Source organism: Biomphalaria glabrata, chromosome 1 (genome assembly GCF_947242115.1).
Source record: "Biomphalaria glabrata chromosome 1, xgBioGlab47.1, whole genome shotgun sequence".
In the NCBI taxonomy this organism is placed as follows: Eukaryota; Metazoa; Mollusca; class Gastropoda; family Planorbidae; genus Biomphalaria; species Biomphalaria glabrata.
Window position 1 is genome coordinate 41,751,800 of NC_074711.1, and position 19,922 is coordinate 41,771,721.

General features: G+C 37.5%; 1 protein-coding gene and 1 long non-coding RNA gene across 10 annotated transcripts in view; one reads left to right on the forward strand and one right to left on the reverse strand.

The window, feature by feature from the left end:
- The window catches only part of LOC106080080 (histone deacetylase 4-like), a 90,574-nt gene extending 73,045 nt beyond the window's left edge, over positions 1 to 17,529 (forward strand). For 8 of the 9 annotated variants that reach the window (XM_056037095.1, XM_056037087.1, XM_056037100.1 and 5 more), the window contains 18 exons: positions 4,668 to 4,790; positions 5,080 to 5,194; positions 6,017 to 6,173; positions 6,380 to 6,509; positions 7,393 to 7,479; positions 7,579 to 7,861; positions 7,941 to 8,074; positions 8,304 to 8,409; positions 8,500 to 8,600; positions 9,272 to 9,325; positions 9,556 to 9,611; positions 9,847 to 9,934; positions 10,089 to 10,306; positions 10,957 to 11,075; positions 11,853 to 11,986; positions 12,845 to 12,929; positions 13,059 to 13,194; positions 13,813 to 17,529. In XM_056037095.1, the coding sequence (XP_055893070.1) occupies positions 4,668 to 4,790; positions 5,080 to 5,194; positions 6,017 to 6,173; positions 6,380 to 6,509; positions 7,393 to 7,479; positions 7,579 to 7,861; positions 7,941 to 8,074; positions 8,304 to 8,409; positions 8,500 to 8,600; positions 9,272 to 9,325; positions 9,556 to 9,611; positions 9,847 to 9,934; positions 10,089 to 10,306; positions 10,957 to 11,075; positions 11,853 to 11,986; positions 12,845 to 12,929; positions 13,059 to 13,194; positions 13,813 to 13,858 (2,172 nt within the window). In that variant the 3' untranslated portion in view covers positions 13,859 to 17,529. The remainder of the gene's footprint in view (positions 1 to 4,667; positions 4,791 to 5,079; positions 5,195 to 6,016; positions 6,174 to 6,379; positions 6,510 to 7,392; positions 7,480 to 7,578; positions 7,862 to 7,940; positions 8,075 to 8,303; positions 8,410 to 8,499; positions 8,601 to 9,271; positions 9,326 to 9,555; positions 9,612 to 9,846; positions 9,935 to 10,088; positions 10,307 to 10,956; positions 11,076 to 11,852; positions 11,987 to 12,844; positions 12,930 to 13,058; positions 13,195 to 13,812) is intronic. The other variant, XM_056037099.1, reaches the window with a different exon arrangement.
- On the reverse strand, positions 2,801 to 3,074 carry LOC129927577 (uncharacterized). The gene is made up of 2 exons (XR_008779163.1): positions 3,024 to 3,074; positions 2,801 to 2,972 (listed from the first exon to the last, which is right to left on the reverse strand). It is a non-coding gene; the product is annotated as an uncharacterized LOC129927577 (long non-coding RNA).
- Positions 17,530 to 19,922: the final 2,393 nt, after the last annotated feature.

Sequence of the window (19,922 nt, forward strand, 5' to 3'; positions counted from 1 at the left end):
ATAAACTCAGTGCTAGGCAAGGTGGACTGAACTAGTCAGTTGGGGCTTAACAAAGAAACCATTTCTATGTGTGATGTTGTCATTGTTCTCCTGTAAGTGTCAAATTCCTTTGGTTTGAGAAATGTTTTTGTTTCGACTCAATTGTTTCTCCTACAAACTAGAAGTAAGAACCTAATGGTAATGTTGGCTCCATCTCGTCCTATAGTAATAAGGTGTTGAATATCTCTTTCCCATTGGGATTGTGTTCTTTAAGTATTCCTGCACACATTGGAGCCTCTTTTGTCCCTTTGATCTTGTTTTACTTTTCATACAAGTCTTGAACGCCAATAATAAGTTGATAATGAATAGAGAGGATAGATCCTTAATACGTGCACGTCTCTTAGCTGTTACGGTACCATTAGAAATTGTCATGTAGAGTTGTGCAAAAGCACTTGGAACCCTAAGGCCAACAAAAGCGAACAAGAGCTCCATTCTACCTGCCTGAATGAACGGCGCACACCTCGCATACGGGGGGGAGGGGGGGGTGACACTCGGGGTTCAACTCGAAGTTTAGTTTTACGTTCACTTCCGGTGGACACGGACTCGCGGACCCCCGTCATTTTCCTTTGATCTACCAGGCTAACCGTTAGGGACACGCCATTTATGTAACGGCCCCTGGACGTTGACAGATCGCTGTGGGAGTTCTTTTACATCCCCGCACAGTGCAATGAGGTGGCTCTCGTACGCTCTTAGGCACTCCCAAGGAAGCCTTGTTTTGCTACCCTTTGGCCTAGCCGTCCCCTCTCACGGCCGTTTCCACCCGGGCGCCACGTTGAGGCAGAGCAGCGAGCCTGGGCTTAGCTGTACCACACTCAGCTTGACAATCACTAGATTTTATTGTTTCTTCGTCCTGTGGCGGCATCGTCAGTAGTAGTTCTCCATGAATCAAAGTAGTTCTCGCCTATTGGGCAGTAGGCAACTTGAACTGTGCTTGGAGGGACCATCTCGCTGGAGTTGTCAACTAACATCTTTCAGGTTTTCCATCTATAGAAGCAAAGTGTCCCTCTCTCACGAGACTAGTTCCTGCTATGAAACCAAGGTGCCCCCCCCCCCCCCAGACAGTGGGCCAACACCTAGTGCATTAAAACATCCATAGTATGTCTATAACGTAGTTCCACGCACGCCAGAACTGTCTGGGCCATGCACTTAAGAGCCTCCAGGGTTGGGAGGAAGTGTGTGAAGATTACTACGTCTGCCCAGTTCTTTCACTGAACCTTTTCTTATATGTCCTGCCTCAAAGAAATTCAAGGTCACGACCAGCCAATACTCCAGTGTCGAACATTCCAGGCATATTTAGCACTCAGCCTAGATCCACAGCCTTAAATAAAACAAACACTAGATTTAATTAATTTAATTTCATGTTTTACCCATTGATATAAACATCGTTTTTATTTCATCTTATACAACAGTCTATTTGTTCGTGGAATAAAATGTCCACTTCGCCCCCTCCCCCCTCTCTGTTGGAGCGTCGCCAGGGGCGTAGCTCGGAATTTTCCATTATTTCGGGGCCCGGGTACTTGACCTCTTTGGGCCCCTGCATTTTGCGTAATATTTCATATTTTATGTAAAAAAAAAAACACTCGTTCGGGGACCCCCTCAAGTGGGGTCCGGGGGGGGGGGGTTGACTCTCCCCCCACCCTAGCGTCGCGCCCCTAAATGGGTGCTATACAGGTAGAGAATCTCAAGTTAAATATGACATTTGTACTAGTGTTATGACAGTATCAGGACGGTTATTATAGATCAGTCCAAAGAAGTAGTCAAGTCATTTGGACACTGCTGCAACTAAAGACTACTGAAATAAAACTAATTAGGCTAGACTAGTCTGTCCATTGAGTTTGCAGTTTGGCCTGTTAATTTAGATATCTAGGCTTTGGCTATCTAAGTCTAGGCTGTTTATTTGTAAGTCTAGGCTCTGGCTATCTAAGTCTAGGCTGTGGCTATCTAAGTCTAGGCTTTGGCTATCTAAGTTTAAGCTGTTTATCTCTAAGTCTGGTCTGTGGATATCTAAGTTTAGGCTGTTTATCTCTAAGTCTGGTCTGTGGATATCTAAGTCTAGGCTGTGTATCTGTAAGTCTAGGCTGTGGATATCAAAGTCGTCTGTGGATAACTATCAAAGCCTAGGCTCTGGGTATCATCTAGGCTGTGACAGTTGATACAACGTAAGCGTTGACCTATTGTCACACTCACAGCTAAATGAACTAGCGGTGCCAAGCATTAGGTCAACGTAAACGAAGATAAGGATCTAACTTGTACAGCTGAGCAGTTGTTGCCAACGTTGGTTATATAAATAGCTTGTTTAGTTTTTGGCTCGTTCCTGGACTTACGGTGTGTGTGTGGTGAAGACATGTTTGTCGATGTGACTTAAAAGTGTCATTGAACCCTAGCCTGTTCAACACTTTCTCAATGACCTTAGGATTGTCTTGGTTGCTTAGCGTTGGTCTATAAAACTGGATGCAGGTTAGAATTCCTTTGCAAGCGACTGGCCTGTAAGTGACGTCACGTTGAATCACCGGCTGCCACACGATAGCATTGGGGGAAACAAGGGGCAGGGGTGGGCAATGTTCAGATCTAGGATCAAATCTAGGAGTGGGCGAAGGAGAGTGATGCTAGTGACGAGGAAATTTTCTTGTAGCTGGTGACCGCTCCCACCAGTCCCAGGTGAGATGGAGTTCACTTGAGGTTAGCAGACACAGTCTGGGAGGACTTAGGTCCCAGGTGAGATGGAGTTCACTTGAGGTTAGCAGTGATTCACACAGTCTGGGAGGACTTAGGTCACAGGTGTAGTTAGGAAATAGATTGGAGTCTACACATTCTGGATACTAAAACAAACTTATAGCTCAATCATGGCCTCTAGTTAACCACCAAGACCCTATCTGAATAATGTCTCCATCTTTTATGTACCTGCGTAGGTACGTACATACATAGGTACACACCTACACACATACATACCTACACACACACTATACACACACATACATACATACATACACACACATACATACCTACACACACACACACGTACACATACACACACATACACACACACACATACATACCTACACACACCCACGTACACATACATACCTACACACACACACGTACACATACATACATACACACACATACATACCTACATACACACATACATACCTACACACACATGTACACATACACATACATACATACACACACATACATACCTACACACACACGTACACATACATACATACATACACACACATACATACCTACACACACACGTACACATACATACATACATACGCACATAGATATATGTATGTGTATATATATATATATATATATATATATATATATATATATATATATATATATATATATATATATATATATTGTTACGTATCTCTCTATCCAGGCGCTCTGCAAACTGCACCATACACCACCAACTTAAAGAACTTGACAAGTCAGGGCTCCAAAATAACGTAAAGGTTTAATGTCCATAAATAACAGCCAAAACTGTACAATTGGCAGCACGTAGAACAGTACAAATAGCTCTGTGATAACAAATATCTCTCCGATAACACCGTTCCGCCGTATCAAGTCTTGCACTGGCCTCTCCGTCTCGTTCCGGGCTTGCACTGGGTTCAACAGTTCGGGACTGACTTCACACACTTGGGCTCGTTGTGTCGGACTCGATCACAGACCAAGATCAAGACGCCGTTCGTCTCAACTGTACTTGACAGTACTCCGCACTGAACCGTCGTAATGCTCCGTACAGAACCACACCGTTGAACTGTGCTGTAGTCGACCGTGTTCTGAACTCCTGTCGTGAACCCGCTTTCTGAACCGTCTTGACTGCGACACCTCCGCTCTTTATATAGGGTCCCTACTGGCCTTCTAGAACCGGACAGAACGTCGCTCGACCATTCTGGGACGCTCCTGAGCTCTGTTCACGACGCCGATCCTACTTGAACCTTCATGTTGTTAACTCGTCTCGGCCGATCGTCGTAACTCGTCACGGTTGACCGCTCGTCTAGCGCTGGCCTGGGGCGATTTGCGTCGGCTGACTACACTCACACCACTACCCCCATCTGTGCCACCACCAGGTTTATAACAATATACTGAGACATAGATTTCAAAAGGAAAATGATAGTGTGTATTTTTCTTTGTGTTTTGTTGGAACAATACTCATTATATATATATATATATATATACATAGACTCTAGTTTACATGATACATTACTGTTATATTTGACTTGAGATGGAACAATAAGAAGTACTGCTGTTTCACACAAGATTGCACAATTGACACTTGCACCAAGAACATATTTACAATCTGGTTTTTAATTTTTAATCTATTATTGCCTTTAGAAATTCGTTAGCAAACCCAAAGCATGACATCATATTTAAGAATACATGTATTGAGATAATAGATTCAAGACACAATACTTGAGAATACATGTATACATGTAATGAAATCATAGATACAAGACAATACTTGAGAATACATGTAATGAGATTATATTGGTTGATGTTTTTATGTCATACAAGTTAGGTTAGTTCTAGTCCTAGTGTAAATATTGGTAAGACTTATTCTTTTTTTTAAATTTATTTATAATGACAGACTTAATTTATTTCTTCCATCACAGGAGAGTTCTGCCTATGTGTTTAATCCCTTTCAACCCAACCTGGTCTATCCCAACACAGAACTTCTATACACATCTCCATCCATGCCCAACATATCTCTAGGTCGACCACCAACGTCAGCATCTGTAAGTCACTTCTTGTCTAGTACTGTTTGAGACATTATTCAGTGTATAAACATTTCAAGTTAATTTTGTATGGTATTAGTTTAGGTTGATTGAACTCATTCCAGTTTTGTTCAAAGTTCCAGCAGAGTGATGAAACTCTGGCTTAGTAATGTTAATTTGTTATCACTGGAACCAGTGAGCCTGCAAAGTCCAGACCTAAACATAGTTTAATTGTATTCTCCTGCCATCTATTGACAATGTAGTAATGAAACATGTACGCTTCAAAATAAAGCTGTTTTGTATGTCCCAGCAGGGCTCTCCTGTCAGTACAGAAGATGATCTCAGAGCCGCCATGTCAGTCAGACTGGGTATTGCCTTACCAGGTCCCCCACACATGTTGCCAGGTTACTTCCCTGCATTACCAGGTCAGCAGTCAGTCGTCTGTCATTGTAGTGTTTAGCCATTGCTTTTGAAGATGTATATAAGAGCTAAATTCTGTATCTATAATGCTCATTCATTTTTATAAAACCAAAAATTAATATCCTTTTGAATTATGTCTGTTTCAATTTTCTGTTTATGGACCAAATGTTGTTTTCTGAAGTTACATAGATTTAGATTTAGAAAGTGTTATAGAAAGTGATTTATCTTAATTGAATGTAAAAAAAAATAATTTATGATATATTTATTCATATGTTCATAAACTTATATTATTAAATAATTTTCAAAACTTGAGTCACGAGCATAAGAAAAAAGTTTTTTTAAAAACAGAAGGAAATGAAAATATCTGCTTTAAACACTTTTCTGTAAAAATAAAAGAAAACAAAATTGGTTTACACAAAGGAAACCTATTCTAGATTAAATTTAAAACACATAGGGAAAAAAGCAAAACAAATGAGAGCATTGTTTCATAGTCAGTAAGAGAGTAGCTGTGAAAACTACAATGCTAACCTATATCTGAATCATAGTTATTTTGGTGTAGATCACAACTGTTTCTGAGTCTGACCAATTTTCTAGAACTAGGTGTGCTTCAGATATAAAATTTTACTTTAATGGTATTGACCAAAATATTACAGTAATGATAACATTAAATATCATTGTCTAGAAGTAATATCAACTGAAATGGAAGTTCAGTAACATAAATACCAGTTTACTTTTAGAAAATAAAAAAAAGAAATGTCTATCTATTATTCTTAGACTGTAGCTCAACTGAACTAACCTTTAATAAGTGTAATGATTTGATCTCTCAGTTCTGGATGGAGAATTTCCACCTGGCTCAACACAAGCATTTTTAGCCTCCCAGGGAAAACTGTCTCCATCAGCCAGCACCACCTCACCATTAGCTAGTCCATTCATTCCAGTCACAGCAGCCCCATCAGTCTCACACTCAGCTCACAGATTGCATAGGTCAGTGGATTGTTTTAATTTTCTGTTTTCTACATCTTATAGTCTTAAAACTGGTCCTTGGGTTTTAAAACTTATTTTTCTGTTTCTACATCTTATAGTCTTAAAACTGGTCCTTGGGTTTTAAAACTTAATGTAGCTTTTATATACAAGTCACAATATTTCTGTTCTATTTCACTCTATTGTCACTATGTTTCCTTTGTTGACAGGCACAGACCATTGGGACGTACACACTCAGCACCGCTACCACTTGGAGTGTTTCATCAACAACAACAAAATCTTATCTTACAGCAGCAACATGAGCAGTATCTGAAAGATCAAAAACTTTTTGTTAAACAGGTTAGTGTGCAGTCACTGTATTCTTGTCTAGTGAAGTAGTGAACTTCTTTGTCAACTATAGGCTTTCATTTAATGATATCATTTTTAGTTCATCTTTAAATAATACATATCATATAAGACATTCTAAAAAAAGGAAATGACTTGAGACAGTCTTTTGCATAATTTGCTTAGAAAGGGTTACAGTCTACGGAGATGATCTTTTAAGATATTTAAGTTTCGTTTATCTCTTGTCTGTATTTATCTCTTGTGTGTATTTTTCCTAACAATGAGCTAGAAAGTTGTAAAATGGTAAATACTCTTGAATGTAACATGTACGTGATTAATCTGATGATTTTCTATGCCATGTCCATCTACTGTCAGGCTGCATACATCTTTGTCCCAGATTTGTAGTACTCCACTACTTGAACACAGCAAACACAGGAATGAATGCCAGTTGATAATTTTGTTTTGCAAATGGTTTTCTTAAATCTTTAGCATTCCGTTGCATTACAGTTGATGGCGTATATGGTTGGAGCTAAAAGTTTAGCTTCCAAACTGAATATTTAGAATTGGATTTTATTTTTACATTTGAAATTATTTATTGTCTTGACTAAGTCAAGTCTGTAGTTAAGCTCAACCATCCCAGTGTACTAGACATACAATACAAATGTCACTCAGGTCACTACAGAAATAGATGATGTCAGTCTCATCTGCCCATTAATATTTAGATTTTGCTACTGTGATAGATAGATTCTAGCCCAATATGTTTTGAGAATAGTTGTCCTGACCCAAGTCTTCTGGTGTATCCTTGTTGTTTGTTGTAGTATATTAGACAGACCCAGTATGTTTTGAGAGTAGTTGTCCTGACCCAAGTCTTCTAGTGTATCCTTGTTGTTTGTTGTAGCATATTAGACAGACTGTTCTCCAAAGATCAGGAAGTAAAAGTCACATGGAGAATGTGGATGAGGAGACAGAAGTCAAGTTAGCGCAGGTTAGTTGCAGCCTTTGAGCTCACATTTTAGAGTTGTGCTAAGTTGCTGAGGCAAAGGAAGTCATCCTAACTCTTGTATTGTACACTTTGTTTGGTCAGGAAATGAAAGAATGTAGAGAATCAGAGAACAGGATGGAGGAAGTAGCATTACCTCCAACAGTTCCTGTCATGGTACCACATCCATCAGCATCAGTGTCCAGCCTGAGTGAACGTGATAGTCACACTTTGTTAGGTCCTCACCGGGACATTCAGAGAGTGCGCCACAAAGGACCTTCACATCACAGACCTCTGTCTCGTACACAGTCCAGTCCTCTGGTCACTTTTTCTGTCCCACCACAATCGGCTCAAGATACAGGGCCTGTAACATATACTTTTACTACTGGTAAGTTGTCTCACATTTACTCTAGTTGATCTCAGCATTAGAAACCATTGAGCTAAAGTTCCCTTTTGTGTATCTCCAGGTTTGGCCTATGACAGTACCATGTTGAAACACCGCTGTACATGTAATGAACACTTAAACCACTTAGAACATGCTGGTCGTATTTATAATATTTGGAACAGACTTTGTGAAGAGGGTCTTGAAGCTCGTTGTGAGGTGAGTTTATGCACTTTAAACAAAACTTATGATTACTACCCTTGAAACTAATCTATATTACAACCAGTAATATCATTATCAAAATCTTCCTATAAAGATGTAGTTAATATTTCTGCTTTGCACCTTGTAATGTCTTTCTCTAAAGGCCTTCATAACACAACTCTGTGTAATTACCTTTATATAAATCTTCCCGTGGATGCACCTCAATTCTTTTTTTTTCTCATTACAGAAGGTGAGAACGAGGAAAGCCACTATAGAAGAATTACAAAGTTGTCACACAGAGCAATACTCTCTGATATTTGGTGGCAATCCTTACAATAGACAAAAGTTGTATGGTATGTTGTCTCTTGTTTGGTTCCTCTAGGTTAGCTATTGTAACAAGTACTCCAACTGATTGAACTATTTCAATGTGTTGTTCTTTACAGAGAGTTCCTCTAAGAGGTTTTGCCTGTTATACTGTGGTGGTGTGGGTGTAGACTCAGACACTGTCTGGAATGACATCTATACAGCTACAGCTGCAAGGACGGTCAGTCACATTCTAGACATTTCTTCCATTGTATTTGAAAGTTTTGTTCAGGAATGAGGGACTCTCTATTTAGTACCTAGTACTTCTATTTCCATTTATTAATAAGACTTTGTAATGATGCATGAAAGCTTTTTTTCTTATCTGGTTTATCTGTTTTAATGTTGCATTCACTGTCTGTGTGACATCACAGGGGGGGGGGGGGGGGGGGAGAACTCTATGCTCAGGAGTGTCATCATGAGGGTCCTTGGTTTGATCCCTGCCTGGCCCCCGCCCCCACCGACATCCTGTGGGAGGTTTGGGCTAGGATGTAATAATCTTCAATTCTGAAGGAACACCCAAAACATGTGGAACAAAACATCCACACAAAAAACACTATCCAGTGCAAGACAAATTGAATGTATGAAGTATGTTTTTAACCCAGAATGGTTCTTAGTGTTTCTTAACTTTCAACCCTCATGACCACTGACACTATATCATGTCAACTTGACAAAAATATGTTCAATACTACCTGGAAGTTTTTTCCAAATCAGAAAAAAAACAAAAACTTCTCAAACTTGATGTTGAAATGAGCAAAGTCTACATAAGACTTGACACTGTTTTCTAAAAGATAGCATTGGTGATGGAGGTATCTGAATAACCTTTTGTTCAACTGAATTATATCTTATCTCTAGGCTGCAGGTTGTGTTATAGAACTGGCTTGTCGAGTGGCTGCAGGAGATCTTAAGGTAGGCTGTGTTTTAACAATCTTTGATTTGTTCTTAGATCTAGCTAATATATCTCCCTTAGCATGGATTTTTTTTTTTCAAGATGCAACACTTTTAAAAAAACACATTTTGAGAAATGCAGAAAATCAAACTGACTTAATAGATTGACACCAGTCACAAGTAATTATACACAAACTTGTCATTATGCATTAGGAAATATAATCACACTACTTCTCAATGCAATGTTTCAGAATGGGTTTGCTGTAGTTCGTCCCCCTGGTCACCATGCAGAGCAAGATACACCTATGTAAGTACAATGGTATTATTCTACAAGTCCTACATCATAACAGCTCAGGAATAAACGCGAAAAAAAAAAAAGAGAGGGGGGGAGGGGGAATCAAGTTGTTACAAAGTGTACATTTTATACAGGAAATGCATTTATTCTTCTTTATTTCATGTTATGTTTAAATTAAAACTTTATTCCAACTTACAATTTCAATTCTTAGCGTTCTTCTGATTTGTTGTAACTGTTGTGATTACAGGGGATTTTGTTACTTCAACTCTGTTGCCATAGCTGCCAAACAATTGAGAGATAAAATGAATCTACGCCGGATCCTTATTGTAGATTGGGTAATTAAATCTCTACTTAGTGTAGATCTGACAGTGTGTAGTAGTAATTAATTTTGTACTTTTTGAAGATCTGACAGTTTAGTCATTGTAGCAAATCTACTTTTAGTATGTCTTGTTTGTTGTCATTTGTTTCACACTCTGCTGTTTCCAACAGGATGTTCATCATGGTAATGGCACACAGAAAATGACATATGATGATCCTCATATACTGTACATATCAATTCATCGTCATGACAATGGTAACTTTTTCCCTGGTACTGGTGCCCCTGAAGAGTGCGGAGAAGCAGCAGGGCTTGGATTCAATGTGAATATAGCTTTTGGTGGGAGTCTGAACCCTCCTATGGGTGATGCTGAATACTTGGCTGCATTTAGGTAATTCTTGGATTACCTGGCATACAGTATTTATTTACTTTCATATATTTATATATTTATTAATGTTAAAATTCTAATCACTCATTCTACATTTTTTGTCCGTTTGCTTCAGCTAACTTATTCCAATATTTAAAAAGAAAAATTTCTATATGGCGGAGTTAGCTTGTATCGTTATTATCATTTTCTATTCTATTGGGCATGTTGATATTGTCCAGGAAAGTGTCAATAGGAAAAAGTGGGTATGGGATAAATTAAACAACTAGATTTCAAGTGTACTAGAAATTGAAAAGAGGTTTATTATCATTATTAACTTTGTAACCTGGATGGGTGAGTGCTACTGTTGCCATGCTATCCTTATCTTCAATGGTCTGGTAGCAGTACATAGCTGAATGGGATCTTATGGCTGCATGTTGACTGCGGCTTAGGAAAGATGAAATATTCTGGTTTTGTTGATAGAATTTAGATGGATAGATATTTGGGCTTTGTTGAAATCAACTTCATCTCAGGATGTTTAAAATTCTAAATCAGCATACCAAACTGAAAGGGAAGGCAGTGCTTAGTTGAGATTAACATTTCTAAGTTGACTTTGTGTCCTATAACGCAACCGCTTTTAAAAAATATTTTAAAACAAATCCTTGTCGTTTCCTCAGAACTCTGGTCATGCCAATAGGTCACGAGTTTAAACCTGAGTGTATTTTGGTTTCTGCTGGTTTTGATGCTGCCAAAGGTCATGCGACAGCATTAGGAGGCTATGAAGTCTCTCCTGAGTGTGAGTCATCATTTATTTGTTGGACAAACTTTTTTCTCCAATGGAGCAATTTTCATATTAAAATATATGATGTGGTGTCAAGCTTATTCATTGATTTGTTACACCATCAGAAACTCTTTTTTACCAAAATAAATCAAACAACAGCATCTTGTTCTAAAATATTGGGATACTTGTTTAACAAACTCTCAACTGTCATTTCAAGGCTGATCTTTGTATTTTTTGTTTCAAATCATAGTTACTGACTAATTCAATTAGATTTCCATAATCTAATTCGAACCTAGGAATCATCTGTAAAAGAGTTGATTTCCAGTAGTTGATTTCAAGTTATGAAGATTAGGTGTTGTAAAAATACTTAAGAAACTTTTACATCTACTTTAAAAGTAATTCATTTTGAACATTCATTAAGGTAGAAGAATTGTTTAAGTTAATAGATTTTACTTATGGAAAATTTTAATTTTTTAAAACCATAACCTGCAATATTGTCTATAGTATTTAATATTTCATCCCTAATGTCTTATGGGAAATGTTTTTTGTCTACTGACAGCTAATAACCAATGTCTCTCCATTGTATTCTCTTCATCACTTGCAATGTGAGAACTGACAATCAAATGTTTCCCTTGTATTTTTACCTCTTCCTAATTGAAGCAACTCACAGTGTTCTGACTCCCTTGATTTAGTTATTTTTTGCCACTGATTCTGGTCTCACTGTTATAGTTTGGAAACCCTGCAGTCTCCATCAATACATAAGCTTAATTGTTTTTCTGTCTACTTGTTCAGGTTTTGCTTTGATGACCAGAGAGCTGATGTCCTTGGCCAATGGTAAGGTTGTACTAGCACTAGAAGGAGGCTATGATATCCCTAGTATTTGTGATTCAGCAGAGTTGACTGTGAGAGCATTGCTTGGTGAAGAGGTAAATAGATGATGAGTTACAATAGTACTAGCAGTAACATTGTTCTCAGTAGACTGTTGTACCCAGACTGTTTGTGTCCAAACAAAACATGTTCCTTTCATCAGGTTGATGATGTAAAGTTCTCAGACTTGCGTTATTTCATTGGGCGTGTACAATGACCTTTGCTTGCCATCAAGTACCCACATTTCATTGGGCGTGTACAATGACCTTTGCTTGTCATCAAGTACCCACATTTCACTGGGCGTGTACAATGACCTTTGCTTGTCATTAAGTACCCACATTTCATTGGGCGTGTACAATGACCTTTGCTTGTCATCAAGTACCCACATTTCATTGGGCGTGTACAATGACCTTTGCTTGTCATCAAGTACCCACATTTCATTGGGCGTGTACAATGACCTTTGCTTGCCATCAAGTACCCACATTTTATTGGGCGTGTACAATGACCTTTGCTTGTCATCAAGTACCCACATTTCACTGGGCGTGTACAATGACCTTTGCTTGTCATTAAGTACCCACATTTCATTGGGCGTGTACAATGACCTTTGCTTGCCATCAAGTACCCACATTTCATTGGGCGTGTACAATGACCTTTGCTTGTCATCAAGTACCCACATTTCATTGGGCGTGTACAATGACCTTTGCTTGCCATCAAGTACCCACATTTCAGTTGGGTAGACTAAAAATCATTATCTGATATCACAGCCCTTAAAGGCATTTTAACTCAAAACTTTAAAGTGGGTTAGCCCAGCACTTTAACACTTGGCCACTAGATCCAATTTTATTCCTACCACTTTATAAAGTATAAACCTATTGACTTTATCTAGCATTAATTTGATAACTGTATGATGATTTCAGCTGAGGCCTATACATGATGAGGAGTTGAAGCGACCTCCTTGTAAACCAGCTGTTGAAACCTTGGAGACTGCCATACAGATTCAATGTAATTTTTATTATACACTTAATATAATGTCTAATATTAGCACTGACATGAATATATTCACATGAATAGCTAGATGAAACTTACCATTACTGACACATGATTCATTGACTTATCATACTTGTACTTCAGCTGAACACTGGCCCTGTGTCAAGAGATATGCTGGGACAACTCATCTCTCACTTTTAGACTTTCAGAAAATTGACATGGAAGAAGCTGCTACTGTGTCTGCTCTTGCTTCTCTTTCAATGGTTGCTGGCAAACGAAGGTATTTGTTAATGTTGACTTTAGCTTCCATTCAAGTGTGTTAAATAGATCATTGAAGGTATGAGATGTTAAGAGATTGTTTCATCTGCACTCTTCTTTCAAAAGAAGTAGGACTCCATTCTCTGGTCTAAGCTACCTCAATGTTTTAGAACAACAGGCTAAGCAGTGCAGCCTTATTGTGTAGTATTCTATTTGCACTGGATTATCTACCTGAAAAAAACACTTGAAAGATTGGTCATTAACTTGTGCTTTCACTATTCAATTAGTGTTTTATTTTTAACATTATCCATGTAGATTTGGGCTCAATATATGGGATATTCAGATGGTTAGTCAAGCACATTCCCTCTAAATCTTGGGAAGATGATTTTTTATTTTTTTTGTATTTATGCAATTAGTTCGCTCTTATTGATGGTTACAATTTATGTGGAATTGTAAAAGAGGTACTTTCATTTCTAATGTCTCCGGAAAGAACATAACATTAATTTATAGTTTATTAGTTTTGTTTATTAACTCTGTTACTTTAACAATGAGCTAAATAAAATGCATGCACTTCTTATGGTATCAACGATTTACCTTTTAGCTGAATAAACTACAGAGTGGTGTCATTGTTTCTCCCCAGGACCTCTCCAGAGCAGCAATCAGAACCCATGGATGAAGGAACGTAAAAAGAACAAAAGTCTAAGACAACTTTTCAGTTCCGGCCCTTGTTGCCTTACAAATGAGCACAGCAAGCATGTCCTGAACAGTGTTGTTAGCTTCCTAGTATTTCTTGTTGTTATGGTGACATCTCCCTCCCCCCAGTGGAATGTGTCTAGCCACAAGAAGCAACACAGGAGGAGGATTCATTTCACCAGTTGAGATTGTGATGAAGCCAGTCAAGATTGTAGCCACTACTTGTACTTAACACTAGGACTTCAACTGACTTAGTTTCTCTTCTTCAGCAGCATTTCATAGCCATACCTTTTTTTTTTCTACGTTGGGGAAAACATGATTAGCATTAGGAAGATTTCAAATCGAATTTCGGTAGACTATCTCTTAGTTACACATTTCTTTTCGTCAATGGACTAATTATAGATAGTCTCCCTTCTACAGCTGGTTTGTAGAGGTTTTGCTGCCATATTAAAATGTTCACATGTTAGACACTTGTTTATTTCTAGTGAGGAGTGATTTGGCTATTGTAACAGTTAGTGCCTTGAGATATGTTTGGCAACATTGAGGGAATGAGGACTTTGTTCAAGTACGCTGTGCCAAACACAGGAGGAGTCACTTGATGTGCTAATAATTCTTAACACCTTCAAACCTCAGTCAGAAGCCTAGTTTTTCATTTCATCTAATATCTATTTTGTATGAGTGTTGTTACATAATTAATGTACATATTTCTCTACCCCTTTCCCCCCTTTACCCTGAATGCATTGTTGATACTAATATCCCTTAATATATATATACATATATATATCCATATACAAACATACATATTATATATAGACATTCTATTTGTAAACAACTTGTATCAATGTGATTGTTGAAGTCAATGTCACATTATTTTGTTGTATAATTCTTGTTTGTTTTGTTGACTTCTGATAATTCTGATGCCGTGGCACCACTAGCATGTTTTGTTCACCATCAACTCCTTATCCAGTCTATCCGGTCACACACACATGATGCTCTACTTTTGTTGATGTTGATTCCCTAAACACTTGTGTCCAAAACCTGGACATTCTTTTTTTTCTTTTAACTATTCAAATGATATTTTCTTTTTTTGGCTTTGTGATGTAATTGAATGTTGTATTATTTTGAAAACTAGATAATGGGCCAAAAATGTTTAGATGATAAGTATGCCTTGGAATGTCTGAATTAGCCAACAAATGTGTGCAAATTAGCCATGGAATGTGTGTAAATTAGCCATGGAATGTGTGTAAATTAGCCATTAAATGTGTGTAAAGTAGCCATTGTATGTGTGTAAATCAGCCATGGAAATGTCTGAGCTGATCTCTAGGTGTTGTGTTTGAAGTTCTTGAGAATCTTGTATGTGTGTGTCTACTGTTACATATATTACACATGCCAAAGTCTATTGTTTTTATTGAGTGTGTGTGTTAGCTTTGAAGTAGAGATGGGAAATGTGTGTGAGTGCTAGCTTTGAAGTAGAGATGGGAAATGTGTGTGAGTGCTAGCTTTGAAGTAGAGATGGAGTGTGAGTGTTGGAGGGACCAACAGAAAAAAACTGAAATCAAATTGTCAAGTTAAGTTTACACTTTGGGAATTTCAGACCTTCAAATTTGGCTTTTATTTTCATTCTCTGAACTGTTGTTTTCTACCTTTAATTTTCAGAGTGTTGTATTTATTGACTTTATTTTTAGAATGTGATGAACTTGTTGTCAGCTCTGTTGGACTGAAAGTACTTGCATGTTATTTGATATTAAACATGGTGTCTACTATTGTGATGAACTGATGAACAAGTTGATTTGTCCTGGTTCTAACCTGTAATGTTGTTTTATTGCACTGTAAAGCTCCCTGAAAGTACTGCATCCCCTACACCTGCTCTTCTTCTTTCCCTACAAAGTTTCCTTTTAGTAGAAGTACTCACAAGAAGTCTCATGAAATTTCTTTAAGAGAACCCCCACCAAGCATGTGCTCCTGAAGGTTTAAGCTTAGCCCAGGTTCAGAAATTCAGTCCTCTAATTGAAGACTTGGTGCTGACATGACTGACAAATTAGAATCTCATTTTGTTTATGTTTTTATATGGTTCCAGTGAGTAGTTTCCTGCTAGCCACCAGTCACAGAACTAGCTGTGGAGTTTTCACTAGTTACACCCCAACAGTTTTGACCTTCATCAGTGTATATTGATTAGGACTTGTTTGTAGTTGATGTGCTACTAGAGTTTGGGTGAACATTAGAAACAAAAAAGAATGCAGCAATATTTTCTTTTTCCTTAGTTTTTACCCTAGTTCTTTTTTTTTTTTTTTTTTAATCATTTTGTAGATTGTACATTAACATTAGTATCAAGTGTTTGGTTTTTGCTTTTAGCCATTACATGGTAATACAGATATTTTTGAACAGGCCTGAGCTCACTACACTCTATTATGCTGCCATTATTATTATTTTTTTTTACAAATGTCTACTTATACAATTTTTGTGATAAAACTAGTTGTTATAGAGAGAAAAACAAGAGTAAAACATTATGTACTTTGTATTCATATACTATGGTCTGTATTGAATAGTTTCTTTCAGCTCTGTTGGTCCTGTATTTAATATATACATATATATAAATATATAATAATTATTGCGTATTTGGTTTTTCTCTCCATAATGTGACCAGAGTATTGAGTTGGTCTTGCCAAAACTATTGAGCCATGTGATGGCTTCTTGTCCATGTTGCAGGCCAGGAAGCTCTGTGTCTAGGCTTGCTCTCTCTATAAATAGAAACTGTACAGTGCTTATCCATGTATTTGTTTGACACAACTCCCCCTTTCAATCCCTTGCCAGTGACCTGTGATTTAAAATAACTGTTAGCTGATGTATAGTGGCACAGAGCTGTTGGGCACTTCAGTCATTACAATTGGTGTCAGCAGGCTGTGACATTGTTCATCTCCCATTGCTCCAGATATTGTGTACTATATTTTGTTCAAGCAATATGTTACTGAATGTTATTGTTACCCTTTTTGTTCATGTTTAAGAGTTGGCATCAAAGTTTGCCAAAAGTGAAACAAAGTGAAGATTTGGGGGGTGTAAACCAATCCAGTAGCAGAATTCTGAGAAGCCAGACTTCAATCCTGTATATAGATAACTGGCTCTAACAGCATCCAATGGTGGTTTGTGATATCTTCTTTATGGAAACCCATCTTGTTTATGTCCTGACAACACTCATCTCATTTGTTTTGTTTGAAAGTTCTTCTCTTCAATGAGACAAATGGTGGCATTCATTTCCCTACCTCTGAAATGTGACCAGGAGGAAATGCTGACATTAGGGCATCTATAATTGATAGTTTGTGAGAATCATAATAAATTTTGGCATGTCATTGGCACATTTCTAGTCGTTTGAAATCAATCCAATACAAAATTTCCCTTATAACATTGAATGCCTTAAATAAAAATGTCAAAACAAAAATCCCAACCCATTTAGTTTTTACCTAACAGACCCTGTGAAGACATTATCTTTTATTATTTGACTGAACATGTATCATTGTCCTATTTGTATCTTGCTATGATGTAACTATTGTGAAGGTGTGTCAGCTGAGCCATAGCTCCTTCTGATAGACTTAGATGGTTCCTTCTAGCTGTGTGCTGCACATTGTAAAAACACTGTCATTATTGTGAGTAAAGTTTTATTGTCAACATGTCTGACCTTTTTTTGTTTGGACTGATTTCATTACATTTTTATCCTTTGCACTCAAACTTGTGTATACAAATAGATGGCAGAACAATGAATTGAGGTTAACAATGGATATTCCAAAAGTATTCAAGATGTGAAGGATATCACTGAAAGCAAGAGGATTCAAAGCAAATTATGGTGTGTTCTTACCACTGAAATGCCCAATGCAACAACAACAAAAAAATTCAAGCTAGATCTCTTTCCATTTACTTCATTCACTCATTTCCTTACTTATCTAGTAACATAACAGTAGTAACAACAACAACAAATAAATGGGAAGACCTACATTGTATGTCGTAGGGCAGTGATGCCCAAAATACGGCCTGCGGGCCTGACGTGATTCCATCCGGCCCGCCGAAATGTTGGCACAAAGTGTAGACAACCCTATCAAAAAAAAAAAAGGTTGACTTATGTATCTTTATCTACGTTAGGGCTCTCAATTTTTCTTTAATTGATTGGTACCATGACCTTTAACCTTAGTGTGTTAATGAAATGAGAATCTACCAGACAAAGAGAACGGATCTTAACATTTTTTTGTGGATAATAAGCCAACATATTTGATCTGTAAAGAAAGTGTGGCTGTTTCAAAAAAGAACAACATATAAAACTTTGAGCCGCGGATAAAAAGATTGTTAAATTACGCATAGAGATTACATTATTGATGGAAATATTTACCAAAAAGCGACAAGAAAATGAGTCGGCATCAAAGCTAGCTACAATGTTGCTCTTATTTTAAGTATAGGAATTAAGCCATTTTCTGACGCTTGAAACAGAAATCAATTCGGATATTCCTTAATGTAAGTACTAGATCCACAGGTTTCTAATCCAATAGTTTCAAATTCAGGTAAATTTCATTTCGTTTTTTTTTTTTTTTCTTTTTAACATTTTCGTTCATGTGGCCCGCGACATGAGTGTCAGAAATTAAAGTGGCCCGCTGGTCGAATTAGTTTGGGCATCACTGTCATAGGGCATAATGGATGGCTGCCTGGTCGTGCGGTTTGCGTGCTGGACTGTCGTTCGGATTTATCGACGGTCGAGGGTTCAAACCCTGCCCGCACCCATCCCCCGTCGTCCTGCGGGAGGTTTGGACTAGGAAGTAAACTATCTTCAACTCTGAAGGAACATCCGAAACATGTAAAACATTTTACCAAACATAATCATCTTTTTTGAAGTAACGTCTGTATTATATAAGATAGATATATATGGCTATGGTATGTTGTTCAGAAGTACAATCCTTCAAAGAAGCCTTCCATAAAAACATCAAGTTTGTTTTCAATAGCAGCTCTGGCTTTGTTTTTTTTAATCATTTCCAATGTAACATCTTATCATAAAGTTTTCTCTTTAGAGTAGTCAGTTTGTAGTCAGTGGGACTCTTATCTCACTGTGGAGCAAATCCTCCTTGATTGCCCTAGATGCCAGCATATTAGAGGGAAATATTTGGAGCAGACAATTTAAAAACACTGTTTGGTTATGTCGGCCCTGGGAACATAACTGGGCTTTATCCGGGATGTGGGGTTGACTACGAAAATTTGATTTAAGGCAAAGTAATTGTAAATATATATTTACATATGATTTGTACTATGTAAGTTTTGGCTATATGAGCTATGAATCCACCTTATTTGTAATAAATTAGCTGTGTAACATTTAGAGCCTGAGCTATAAAGAGGAAGTAACCCTTTAGGGTTTATGGACACAACATGGCCTAAATTGTGCTGATGTGCCAAAAACCTCAAATATCAAATTGTCTTTACTTTCCACAAACTTATGAAGCAAAAGACTGAATACTGCTGACAAAAATCATTTAAGACCAAGTTTAAGTTGTGGTTATCAAAGTAAACATCGTATGCAAGTGTCAGCTTTGTTGAGTCAATGCCTGAAGGCTTTTGTTTTGTCCACTCACATTGGAAGCACCATCATAGCCTTGGTCTTGCAGTATTTAATAAATGATTTTTCATTGCTGGAATATTTGTTCAGCCAATTCTGCAGACTTTTTGGTTCTCAAAAATATAATAAACTTAGAAGTGACTCTGATTGCTATTTCTTTAAGTATTCCATCAGCAGAAATCAAAATATCTGAAAATAATGCTCTTTTCATCGCCTTTTAAATATGTCATCAGTTATGTCAACAATGATGGAGAAAAAATGCCCCCATAGGATCACCTTCATTATCTTTAATGATTTCATGTGTAACAGAATGTTTCTTTTGCTTGCTTAACTCTTTCTTTCCTAATCGACGATACCATCGTTGAATTGACCTCATCAAATTAAATTAATATTTAATTTTATAAACTTGACTTTGTGTAAAAGAGCATGCATTCCCCTTTAATCCTAGACCAAATACATTTTCTGATAAATAAAAA